The following is a 13,491-nucleotide window of genomic DNA, read 5'->3' as shown; positions in this document are numbered from 1 at the left end:
GAGGCTGACATGAATGGGTGATTGGCAGAGTTATGGATGGATGTAATTTCTATAGGATAAAATTTTATGTGATAATGCAAAAATCTTGTTAACAGTGGAGTCATAATTAATTAAAAATTCTTTTGATTTTTCTTATAAATTCAGCCTTAATCAAACACAAATGGGGGACAGAGAGATCAGGAAACACATAGCAAACCCATAGAAAACACAGCAAGTAGAAGCAATCTTAGAGTTTTTAGGAATCTTTTTCTTTGGAAAAAATTTATAGTTTTTTTTCTTGAAAATTTTATGAAAAATTTCAGATTCTAGTGAATTGTTTGGTAACATTTATCTTTCTAGGTAGCTTTTTCCAGTTTTCGACAAATTTTTTCTAATTTTTGATGAAATTTAATCAGAGTTCATCAATTTTAGAAAGAGAAGGAAAGGAAAGGAAAAAAGGAAAGAGAAAGGAAGAGAAATCTAAAGGAAAAACTAAAAACTTGTGTCATTTATACTATTGCAAAATAACATTGTTTTGGGCATTTTATTCAACCAGGATTTGCGTGTTTTGCATTTGGATAACTCAACCCATAGCGTCGACCTGCTTGTGACCTATGTCACTATCTTTGGCAAAAGTCAAGCCAAGTCGCGAGCTGCATTGTACCAATAGTTTCTTCTACCTGAAATCGAGCCAAATTTCAGTTGCCAAACCGAGCCATTTTTTGTAATTTTATTTTATTTATTTATTTAGTTATTATATTTATTTTATAAGTTTTTTTTGCATAATTAAATTTTAAAAAATAAAAATATATAAAAAATAAAATATTTTTGAGAATAAATAATAATTATCCAATGATGAAATTTTTAGAAATTTTAAATAGTAAATTTTTATAAAATTCTTAGGTTAGAAATTTTGTCTAAATTTGTCCCAAATGGTAGAATAATTTAGATATAATTTCAATAACAATAATTAATATTTATTTTCAAAAAAAAAATAAAAAAATAAAAGATAAAAATATTAATAAAATTTTGAAAAAAAATACTAATTACCCAATAATAAGATTTTTAGAAATTTCAAATGATAAATTTATAATAAATCTCTAGGTGAAGAATTTCTCTAGATTTGTCCCAAATAATGGAATAATTTATATAAAATTTGAATAAAAATAATTATATTCTTTTTCAAATAAAAATTTTTTCGATTAAAAATATTTCACAATTATCCAAGGATGAGAATCTTAGAAATTTCAAATGGTAAATTCTTAAAAAATCTCTAGGTAAGAAATTTCTTTAAATTTGTCATAAATTGTGGAAGAATTTAAATAAAATTTCAAGAAAAATAATTATCATATTATTTTCTTTCTAAAAAAAAATAAAAAATTTTCTAAATAGACCCAAATGATGGAGAATTTGAAAATTAAAAAGAGAATATATTTTTAATTTGACCCAAATGATGGAATAATTAAATCTATTTTCAAAAAAAATAAAAAAATAATTAAACTTTTTTTTATGACAGAACTTCTTCGAGAAATCAAATAAAATTTTTGAATACTTTTGAGGAAAAGAAATATTTTTAAGAATTTTACCAGATTGATGAAAAAATTTTAAGAATTATTTTTAATATTTAAACATTAAAAATTAAAACCATTATAATCAAAATTTTATGATAAATTTAAAATAAAATGGTACCATCTTTCGGATAGTCATATAAGGGTGTTGTAACCTTTATTGTATGTAACCGAACTTTTGAACCTTGTTTTGATTAGTGGATTCAAACTTATTCTTTTAAGAACTCATAGTCAAGCTTAGGAGTTACTTAAAATGATAGATTTTTTAGGTGATCAATCACATATAGTAAAAAGATTGGTGGTGACTTTTTTTATTAAATCTAACTATAAATTTATAGATTTATATGTTATGATACAGATAATTTTATTTTAACATGCGTAATCATAGATAAATGATAATAAATTGAAATAACAAATAAGAACAACATAATCAAATTTGAGTTTTGATATTATATATGCATTTAACGTAAAATCAATTTATTATAAGTGAAAAACTCTAACATAAATATACAATCACAAAAAATTAATATTTAATTAATATACAATAACGTTACTTTAACGTTCATAAACGAAAAGTTTCTTTGTAGCAAGCTCTTTGTAGTGGATATCTGTTTATTTGAAGTTTTAACTAACATTAATAAATCAAGTGGTTAGCCAATTTATTATTGATAAAAATGGAGAAAGCAGCCACCTTCCTACTTGGAGCCAATTGGACCATGCTTGATCGCATTTTTTAGTGTGGGTGTCGAATAGCTTTCTAGATTCTAACATCATAGAATGCAATTTTACAAAAACAAAATGTTAAAAGGATTAAAAAAATATTAATAAGGAGATAATTTGAATATAAAAAAAAAAGTTTCAGATGAATTAAAATATGTGTTTCATTTAAATCTAATATGTCCACTCAAATATAAAAAAAAATTCAAAAAAAAAAAGTAAAATCCCATGATTCTAATAACAAATAACAATACAATTTGTACAGCAATTTCCTTATAGGGCATTGTTTTTTTTTTTTTTCCCAGTCTTTTAGAAGATTAAAAGTAGAGTTAGTAATTTTACATACAATAAATTTATATAATATGAAAAGAAATATAAAATAATAAAATTTATATATAATATGATGAAATTATAAAATATATTTTATATTTGATATATAAACATAATTATAATAAAATAATTTTTATATTTTATAAATATTTAATACGAGACAAGCAACACTAGAAAATTAAAATTTCGGAAAGTCACGACACTACCCACGAAAAATGGATCCCGACCCGAACCGCAGTACTTTCCAGTTTAAATTCTTAATTCCTAAAAAGCTGAACCAGCCAGCATCAACATTATTGTGTGAGGTTGATGTTATGTTCTAAAGAATTCAAAATATATTCCGTTAAATCGCCATCACTTTTAAATCTTGCAAAACTCAGAAAAGCATTGATTCCACCGCGCTCTATTGACAAGGTGAAAACTTTCCCATTTCATTTTCCTCAGTTCCATTGTTTGTAAATATGTCTCCTTTTTCAGATCGTTTTAGGCCTTTTTTTCTTGATTTATGATACCGAATTCATCAAATCAAGATGGGTTCTGCTTTTTCTAGTCTTATATATAACATAAATCATGATAAATTTCCCATATTTTTGGGTGTTTATGTTTGTTCTAATTGATAAATTACAGTTTTTTTTTTTTTGAGTTTCTGACATTTCTGTTTCGTGACGGGTTGTGTCTTTGTGTGTTGTTTATTTATGTTCAGGTAAAATTTTATACTTGGGTTATAAGAAGAATTGATTGATATTATTGCAAATGTCAAGTAGCACAAGGAGTGATGGAGACAACTTTATTGATGCTGAGGAACTCTTGGAGATTGAAACAAGATGCAGAGAGGTAGATTCTTTGCCTTGTTGTAATAACTAAGAAACATTGTCTTTTAAGTCTCAGGATTCTCCAATAACCCTTTTTCTTTTCCTAACATTTTTTTAATGTATTTTCCCTTGTTTCTGTATAATCAACTTCTAGATGAACAACTTGGGATAGTGGCTTGCACAGCTTGAGATGTCCCTTTTTTATTTTCTTTCAGTTAATGTTAGAGAATGAGCCTTCATTTAGTTGCTTTGTTATCCTATGAAACAGAATTGCTTTTTACCCTTTAAATATTTGAGCTTTTGAAGGTGGTTTGTTGTTATATTTATTCAGCCATTTGGTGTATTTGTCCTTATGATGATGTTGTTAGTTTGTTATCAATCATGAATTTTCATCTGTTTGTTTTGAAATTGAATTTTATCTGTTTATCTTTTTTCATGCAGTTGCGGAAAGAAAAAGAGATGTTGAAAGAATCACAAACTCAGGGCTTTGAACTAATCAGGGTAAGTTCTGTAACCCTTGCTAATCTTTTCATGCGGAACATGCTATATGAAATGTTCAATATTTTTATATTCGATCTTTTGAAGGAATTAAATCTCTGGATAAGTATTTATGAAGCATAAAAAGTCTTTCCTCTTGCATTGGCATTTCAATTTGTCAAGAAAATCGTGAACTCCCTGGTACTTTATAGTCCATTATTCCATTCTCTCTAAAAACATTTTTCCATATCACCTAATTGGGTTTCTGAAAAATATTTTTTCCTGACTGTGAATTAAATAGCTTATTGTGAATTATGTTAAGACTAAGCAGCTGGGTATGCTTAAGTCTGAAATTTCCAGCTTGTTTAGGAGCAGGATCGAATTTTGACTTGACTTGCAGGCCTGTTGCTAAAGCAACTCAAAAGGCCAGTTACTTTTTCCTTCTTTTTAGTCCTTTATAAATGAACACCCTGAAGATAAAACACTTGACATTGAGAAGGGTCCACATTCTTTTACTTGGTGATTGAATTATGGTAGCTGAGAAAAATAAAATGAAAAAAAATGTGCTGGACCTTTAAATATTTGAACTTTCAAACACCAAAAAAAGTTAGCAATTGAGGTTTAAATATTTGAATCTTCATTATTGTCTAATTGTAACTTGGTTCACTACAGAGACTAGAACTACATGTAAAGTCATTATCGGAAGCTCGTATCCAGGACAAAAAACATATTCAGAAATTGGACAGGGAGCTAAAAAACTGCTCTCAAGAAATAGGTAACTTTTCTTTATTTCTTCGAAATATTGCTGAGGGCGGTAATTTTTTTTTTGTTTGTACTTATTTTATCTAATGACCTTTCCTTTTACATGGGAGTAGCTCAGTGGCATCTGTTGATAACTCCCATTTTACATACAGTTATGGTGCTTTTAAAGTATGCATTTCTCTTTGTGCTTTAATATGTTCAAGCAAGTTCTACTCATCTTAATTTTCTGTCTTAACTTACTTGAATTGGATTTGTATAAAAACTCAAATTGTCACCCATCTTTTGTTTTTAATCATTCAACTTTTGGTTGAGATAATTGTTTCCATTCCTCCTATTATTAACATGGTTATTAAATGCTACATTGGTGTGTCTTGTAGAATTTTAGTCCAGACTGGGTAAAAGAATTGTTGTGGATCTTGTGGTTATTTGGCTCTTTTGTCTATGGAAGTTGTTCACTTGTGGCAGAATATCATCTCCAAATACATATTCACATGCATTTTTCTTTCTTTATCTTCCCAAGAATGTGCTTGCTTTTTTTCCTCAAGAGTTCACCCTTATGATACTTATGGCGTCATAGTAAATGGTATTTTAATTATTTTCCTCTATCCTTTGTGGCAATGGTTGGATAATTGTCTGTATGCCGCTTTGCATGCCTGACTTAAGTATAAGTTGCTGTTTCTTTGATGGCATTCTTCAGATTACTTGCAGGATCAACTAAGTGCAAGGAATGAAGAGGTCAACAGTCTAACTGACCGTGTGCACAACCTTGAGATCAAATTAGCAGACATGGAAAGTTTACGGGAGAAGGTGGACCGGTTGATAGAAGAATTGAACAGGTCCAACTCCGAGCGCTTGTTACTAATGCAGGAAATAGAGAACAAAGAAGAAGAGCTGCAACAGTCAGCTTTGTGCATTGAGAAATTGGAGGAGTCAGTTTCATCTATGGCGCTGGAGTCCCAGTGTGAAATAGAGAGCATGAAACTTGATATAACAGCCTTGGAGCAGACATGCCTTGAAGCTAAAAAAACTGAGGAAGAAATTGTTCAAGAAAAGTCCAAGATGAATGTTGTAATTGAAGGGCTTGAGTTTCAGCTTCAGAATGCACAGGAAATTATTGAAGTGCTAGATAATGAAAATAAAGAGCTAAGACGAAAGCTTATTACATCTGAAAATACTGCTGAGATTTTCTGCCAAAAGCTCAAGGAATGGCTGAAAAGCAAGGACAGATCACAGCACAATATGCTTTCGGTCTTGGGTGAACCAGAAAGCATGATTACAATATCAAAACATATAAGGTTAGTTGCAAACTAAAATTTTGTATTTTCCTATTAAAATTACACGGTTATCCTGTCTAATCAAATACATTGTTTGTCTGTGTGATAATATGAGAAGCAAAAGAAGCTGCTATTGAGCACTTGAATATGTTATACATGCCTTTTTATTAAGCCTATTCAGCAATTCCTGCTCAAAGATATGTTTTCTAAACTGCCTGATTCAGTTATCCTAAATATTTAGCGATATATAATTGGAATCCTGATAATTTTATATAATTGGAAGACTGCTCAAATATAATCTTGTTGAAGTAGTTCTTTGCATGAAATGTTTTATTTAGTTTTATCTCTTTAAATTGTTAGGTAATAGCTTACAAATACTGGTCTTCATTTCTCCCCTTGGTAATCATGAAGGATCTGATAATTTTTTATGATTCCCTTAATTATTTATAACGTTTTTGTAATGCTGCTGAAGTGGCTGCAAAGAACTCTTTGGTGCGCTCCTTTCAGAAGTTGCACTAGTAGTGGAATCTGATGCTGATTCGAAGGAGCAGATTGAAAGCATGTCACATCAGATAAATGAATATGAACTCCTGGTGAAGCAACTTAAGGTACAAATTATGTCCTTAAGAGAAATTATAGTTACCTTCCATAGTGTTATTGTAGGGGGGGAGCAACAAGGTGAAATCTGAGTTTAGTCAGCTCCATTCCCGTCCTCTTTAGCTTTTGAATTCACTGCTAGATTAAATAGTTGATCCTGAAAATGGTTACTAGGAAGAATTGAGAGAGCAAAAGTTGAAAGCAAAGGAAGAAGCAGAGGATCTAGCACAAGAAATGGCTGAGCTGAGGTACCGGATGATGGGCCTGCTTGAAGAAGAGTGCAAGCGCCGAGCTTGCATTGAACAAGCATCTTTACAGAGAATAGCTGAGTTAGAGGCACAGGTAATACTATTATGGTAGGTGATCCTTTTTCACTGAGCAATATATTTTACTTGGATTCTGATGTTTAATATTGTTTACCTTCTCTTTTTGGTCAAGATTCAAAAAGAGCCCCAAAATTCAGTTGCTGTTATTAGACATCTCCATGAATCATAGGGATTGGCTGCAGTAGAATTGTTGATGTCCATTAATTGGAAACTGAGTCAGAGGTTGGTACTTGCCTGAATCTTTTCTTGTTTTTCTTTATATTGCTCTTAGGCAGTTTTTATATTTCATTTTCCAATATCATACATGAATGTAAATGCAACCAATGCTAATTTTCATGCACTCACTTTTTTTTTTTCACTCCTCGGTTGCTGTTTTAGATATTTACCATGTCAATACACATTAGGGCTACTTTTCCCTCATGATTTCTTTAAGGTTACTTTTAATAGAACTATAATATTACATATTTGATTCCTGGACACCATCTGTGGCTTCTTTTGTCTTTCAGACACTAGTGCTAAGTGTAATCTTATTAAACAAATGTGCGACATGCATTTATTCACTGGTGTTGATTCCATTGGGTGTATACTGCCACCAAATTTTCAACCTATTTGCATGGTAACCACGGTCTTCGATCAAAGCCATTACTACTGTCATACTCCATCATACTATTCAAGTTCATGCTTATTGCTCTTAAAAAAGCGTAGGTTCTCTCTGAAGTTAGGTGGTGAATTGGTATTCTTTCCCAAGTTTTTAGTCATAATTACTAACTTTTTTCTGTTGTATTCCAACAGAAACGCCTTCCAATGGCTAACCTCAGGAAAGATATATATGATTTGCATTGACCAAGGTTCTGGGAACGATGGAAGTACGAGGGGAGGTAGAAACACTGTTACAGTAGTGTGTGTGTGGGTGTGTGTGTTTTTCAAGTGGTGTGTAATTTTGCACTAGTTTGTTGTTTGTTGCAGCTGGTTATTTTGTGGGGCTTTCAAGCTTCCAATTTGCATTGGTGTTCTGTATTTTGTGGGTTCTCAAGTTTTCACTTTTGCAATACATTCAAAGACATCACACTGCATTCAGATCTGACTAAAAAGAGCGCTGGATATGGCAGAGTTTCTCCCCCATTTATACCTTGTAATACCAAGCACTGAACGTAGTCCAGATTCTGGTGATATAATGCAGCTAGTTGTTGTATTATCATATTTCTTTATATAATCTGATTGAACAGTTTCTTGAAATTGTTGTGCCCTCGTAAATGGAGTTGGTTGAGTTGATAAGATTCGAATATTTCGTTAATAAAATTTAAGTTTGAATCTCATCAATTTTCGTAATCGGATGATTTGTAAATTTAATATAAATTTTTTTTGAGGTTCAAGAGGCATTTTTTCTCACCTTAAATTTTTTTTTGACCAAAAAAGAAAAAAAAAAAAAAATTATTGTACCCACTAAATTGTCATAAAAAAAATGCAATTTTCAACATTCCTGTTGTCAACAATGATGTTATCTATTAACAAGTAACAATCATATAATTTATTAATAAAGTGTTTAAATCTTTATAGTTTCAAATATATTAAAAAAAATTAATTTATTTTTAATTATTAAGTCAAGATATAATTAAATTCCATTAAATACCTCTCTTTATGTTAATGTATTCCATTAAATTCCCTGTCTTAATCTATTAATAATATAGTAACTTGGATCAAGTTTGCTGGCATCGTTAATCTAAAAATTATATATTGACCTATTTAAACAAAAATCATATTTCAAATAACAAAAATATTATAAAATTTTTTAAAATCTAAAACAGTATGTATGCGAGATCATGAATACCCTTAACACTTAAAAAAATTAATACTAAAATTTAAAATTTTTAATAAAATTGATATTTTATAAATTTTAATATATAAACAAAATAAAAAATCATAAAATTAATTTTTTAGTATAAAAAAGAATTTTATGTTATTTTGTTTAATTTAATTCATTAATTTTTTATATGAGATGTAATTTTTTATTCTGATAATAAATTTTTACTAATAAATTCATAAAAAAGTATTTTTATAGAAATATTTTTTAGAAAGTTAAACTACAAAAATATTGTAAAATTCTTTATATTTAATATAAAAAGATAAAATAAAACTCTATATATAACCAATTTTATGAGAGGGAAAAGGTTTTTCTTTTATTTTTTTTTAATTTAAAATGACAAGAGGCAAGTTCTCTTTAATTAAATAATACTAATAATTACGGTTTGGCCACTTTCTTGCTGGTTTACGTTTTCAAGACTTTCTCTTTCCAGTTCAGACGCGTTTCACGCGTCTCTCTTTCTCTCTTTCTCTCTTTAAAGCTCCTCATTTTTTACAAAGGATTCAAACCTTTTCTTTTTCTTGATTTTGTTTTTAGAACTTCGTTTTCTGTTTAAAGTTTCTCAGCATTTCCATTCCTCCAGGTACTTTCCAAGATTCAATCTCTTTTTTTTCTTTCATTTTGCCTTAATTTCTGCATATGGGTTGTTTTAGTTTTCTTGCTTGTTCTTATTGAAAGAAATTGAACTTTCAGGTTATCCAAACAAAAACCAGTTTTCTTTTATGTTTTTTTATTTTGAAATTTTGAGCAGCCTTGATTGATGTCTTGAATTCATGATGGGGGTTCTTTTGGGGTTCCTACTTTGATGTTTGCTTCATGGGTTTCTTAGTTGTTCCTATGTTTTGTTGTCTGCCGTGAAAACTGAGGAAATCTTATGCCTTTTTTGTTTGTTCTCCGTGTCTTTTATAAAGTGACGAAAAATCCCAAGTCAACTAAGTGTCTTTGATGTTAAGTTTAGGATTTTAACATTTCTTCTTCTAACTATGAGGTATTTTTGGTTTTTGATTTTGTTACTTTGTATGTGATTGATGAACTACATCTTTTTTGCTGCTTTTGGCCTTTTGAATCCCTTTCAAGTCCCTTTTCCCTCATCTATGGTAGTTTCAAAAGGAAGATTATGAAGGAGACTGCTTGATAAAGATTTTTTTAGAAAAAAAAAGTTTTGGATTCACCTAGAAGTTAATGCATATATTGTCTACTTACAGGATTTGTAGGATTTCTGCCTTATGTCTCTATTTTTCTTTCCTGCCTAGATCTAATATCTGTATGTTGATTGCTTTGCAGATTAATAATATTTGACTTCCTGTCAACTGCCTGATCAAGTAGCAGATTTTCCTCATTAAAAGAATGTTAGGTCTAAAGAAATCTCCACTGAGGACTGCTAAGCACAATTCAGTTGATCCTGGGGGTGTTGCTTCTCGCTCCAACCCTTTTGATTCTGATGACGAGTTGGAGAATAAGCAAACCCTTAAACCTACCAGGAGGACTTCTTCTGAACCTTCGCTGAATCCTCCTAATTTTGGGACCAATCCTTTTGATGATGATGAAGAGAAAGTGAATTCTTCTTCTTCTTCTTCATATTGGCAAACTTCGGCATCACAGAACAAGTATAAGAATGATTTCCGTGACTCTGGAGGACTAGAGAACCAATCAGTGCAAGAATTGGAGAACTATGCTGTCTACAAGGCTGAGGAGAACACAAAAACTGTGAATAACTGTGTGAAGATTGCAGAAGAAATGAGAGAGGGTGCCACCAAGACTTTGATCACCTTACATCAGCAGGGTGAGCAAATTACCAGGACCCACGATGTGGCTGCTGGCATTGATCATGACCTTAGTCGGGTATGTCTTTTGTTTTGAAAAAAAAAAAAAAAAAACCTTATGCATGGTGATTGAATAATAGCCGTAGAATACAAAAACGTGAAAAAAATTTATGATCGCCTCTTCCTTACGTTTTATACTTTCATAAATATCATGATATTTGGGTTTGTTCATGTTGCTAGCATGTTGATCATAAGGAGTCACCTATAATTAATTTTGTAAAGAGGTTTGAGTTTACGCTTCTATTGGATTGAACGGAAACTATTTCCCCAGACATCACAATCATGGTGAAATATTCATGCCATCTTGTTCTGAAACTTCAGAACCTGGAAATCCTCCCTTCCTCATCCAATAGACTACTTTGTAGGACACCTACTTGAGACATAAGATCACTCACCTAATCTACTCACAGCTTTGTAAAAGCTGCTATCTTACTTGCTCTGCCTCTGGCAATGTCTCTGATCTACCATTAGACCATCTGCCTCGGCACTGCATGGTTCATTTTGATCACCTTCTTGTGCCATGTAACTCACGATTTGTGCCTCTTCAGACAGTTTATAAAGGGAAATCTTTGATCAAATGTGGGAAGGAAACTGATATTTAAAATAAATATCTTCTGGATTGATCTTATGAAATTAAAGGGACACTCTTAATGATAGATTCTTTCTGATTTCAGAGTGAGAAGCTTTTGGGAAATCTTGGAGGCATGTTCTCTAAAACTTGGAAGCCAAAGAAGACTCATCAAATAGTTGGTCCTGTTATAACAAGAGGTCATTTTTCGTTCATTACTCTCCATGAATTATCTGTACTTTTATCCCCTATTAAAAAATCTGAATGTATTATTTCTTGTAATTAAGGGTTGGTGGTGACTTTGGAATTGTTCCTGCATCTATGTCTATTTCGTTGCATTTGTTCTGAACTGTATGTGGAATTTTACTTGGTCTACAGATGATTCACCTAAGAGAAGGGGTGGCCACTTGGAACAGAGGGAGAAGCTGGGATTGAATCCTGTTCCTAAGGGACATTCAAAATCTAGAACACCACCCCCTGAACTGGCAAATGCATTTCAAAAAGTTGAGGTGTGAATTGTGCTTTTTTTTTTTTTTTGTAGATGTCAATTTAAAAAAAAAAGCTTTAAACAATTAGTCTATGAGATGAATGCATGAAACAACCCACTAGTCTAAGCCTTTTTTGCAGAATATGCAATTTATTTCTTTTTTGGGGGTTGTCAAAACAGGTTGAGAAGGCAAAGCAGGATGATGCCCTCTCTGATTTAAGTGATCTACTTGGAGAGCTGAAGGGAATGGCCATTGATATGGGATCTGAAATTGAGAGGTTAGTTTCTTGTTAATTTTCTTAAATGGTAACTCAAAAATTTTTTTTTTTTTTTGGTTCAATTCAATTAGAAGTTTGCTTCATTTAGTCTTTCAATCTTCTAATGTTACATTGCTAAAAGGAAGCAAGTCACTTGATTTGTCAATTTTCTATTTTAGTCATGAGCTTTGGTGTATTTTGCTTGCATTTTTTGGGTTATACACAACATTTGACATTATCTGCACTGAAATGCTTATTTCAGGCAAAATAAAGGTCTGGATGGCCTCCAAGATGATGTGGATGAGCTAAATTTCCGTGTGAGAGGTGCAAATCAACGTGCTCGTCGATTACTTGGGAAGTAGGATTTCAGTCTCATGATTTTGCTTTTGAGACTTTGCTTGTTCATGCTGCCATCCTATCCAGCCCTTCTGTTTCACTCTTCTGTCATAGTGATCCATTTACATACAAATTGGATTTAGACTTTTTTTTTCCTTTTAACATCTATTAATATGCAGTTGAGCTCTTAACTACTTGTATTTGTTGCTTTATCAATTTTCCCCTTAACATGACTGGATGATGTCTAGAATTACCATGGAATTTTCACTTGGTGTCACCAAAATTTAAAACTTTTAAGATAATGATTTGAAATTAATAGTATCATTCAAGAATCAACCAAGGTGGTGTGCAAAGAAAATAAATTTCACGACAGTAATAAGTAGGGATTTGAAATAATGTTATATCAAGATAATATCCACCAACTCAAAGCCGGTGGAATTATAACTGAGAAGGCTATGATACGCTGTATGATCTGTTAAGTTAGGATGCATGACTAGCTATCCAAGATTTTGTAACTATGAGGACACGACCATGAATTTTAGGACCAAGGAGATCATGTATGGTATGCTCTTCAAATATTAGTTACATCTTTCAAGTCAGAGGCAAAATCCAATTCTTCTGTAGCTATGACTTCGACCATGAAATTTTAAAGCGCAATTCAACTAAAAAACCCATCCTCTCTTCTTTTCTATTGTTCTTGTTGGAAGAGGTGGGGGTCTTAAAGGAAATTAACATAAAAAAAAAAAAAATTATAAGAGCAAAATCCTAGATTAGGCACAAACAAACCCCTAAAATTCATAGGGTAAAATCAACCAAACAGAAAATTTTACTGCATGCCATGAAAAATCTATTGACAGGTGAAAGCCAAATTCCTAAAGCGACCATCCAAGAGTCCCATTTTCTGGCAATACAACAGATGTCTGTCGTGGTGTTAAATATGTCTCTCAAAGGCAAAAGCTGATTACACGATCTAAAAGAGTAGGCCAGTGGACAACTCAATCTCCAGACTAAAAGAACCAACTTTGCCTACGATTTATAATGCAGGCAGTGACCAGAAAATTCCTGTATCCTAAAATTTCTAATCCCTATCCAAAAGCAAACTGCCAGAAATAGAGGCATAATTGCATATACTTGATCCAATGCAACAAGAGTAGTATTTACTTCAATGAATATATAAGAACCACAACTAAGTTAAACTCAAGAAACATATTGATTACTAAGACAAAGACAGCCATTTGCTGGCATAAATGTTTCCGTGAGATGCTAAACTTCTGAAAAGTATACACAGGCATAAGCATATTTACACTAATAGTGGAA

At 31.3% G+C, this 13,491-nt stretch overlaps 2 protein-coding genes across 3 annotated transcripts; both read left to right on the top strand.

The window, feature by feature from the left end:
* Positions 1-2,800: 2,800 nt before the first annotated feature.
* Positions 2,801-8,078, top strand: LOC111312691 (uncharacterized). Of its 2 annotated transcripts, XM_022913214.2 has the most exons (10): positions 2,801-3,008; positions 3,298-3,428; positions 3,848-3,907; positions 4,556-4,658; positions 5,343-5,940; positions 6,392-6,527; positions 6,691-6,858; positions 6,955-7,064; positions 7,635-7,720; positions 7,809-8,078. In XM_022913214.2, the coding sequence occupies exons 2-8, from the start codon at positions 3,348-3,350 to the stop codon at positions 7,009-7,011; spliced, it is 1,203 nt and encodes a 400-aa protein (XP_022768949.2). In that variant the 5' UTR covers positions 2,801-3,008; positions 3,298-3,347; the 3' UTR covers positions 7,012-7,064; positions 7,635-7,720; positions 7,809-8,078. The 2 variants fall into 2 exon arrangements, with proteins under 2 accessions (XP_022768949.2, XP_022768941.2); XM_022913206.2 differs by having other exon boundaries at positions 7,635-8,078.
* A 1,130-nt stretch (positions 8,079-9,208) lies between these two features.
* Positions 9,209-12,407, top strand: LOC111312687 (SNAP25 homologous protein SNAP33-like). Its single transcript, XM_022913192.2, has 6 exons — positions 9,209-9,286; positions 9,988-10,545; positions 11,201-11,294; positions 11,473-11,603; positions 11,762-11,859; positions 12,101-12,407. Exons 2-6 carry the CDS (start codon positions 10,051-10,053, stop codon positions 12,198-12,200), a joined length of 918 nt encoding a protein of 305 aa, XP_022768927.1. The 5' UTR covers positions 9,209-9,286; positions 9,988-10,050; the 3' UTR covers positions 12,201-12,407.
* The last annotated feature ends 1,084 nt before the right edge of the window (positions 12,408-13,491 follow it).

Source organism: Durio zibethinus, chromosome 9, assembly GCF_047325235.1.
Source record: "Durio zibethinus cultivar Kanyao isolate XHJ-2024 chromosome 9, ASM4732523v1, whole genome shotgun sequence".
Lineage (NCBI taxonomy): Eukaryota > Viridiplantae > Streptophyta > Magnoliopsida > Malvales > Malvaceae > Durio > Durio zibethinus.
This window is presented reverse-complemented; position numbering and strand designations above follow the sequence as displayed.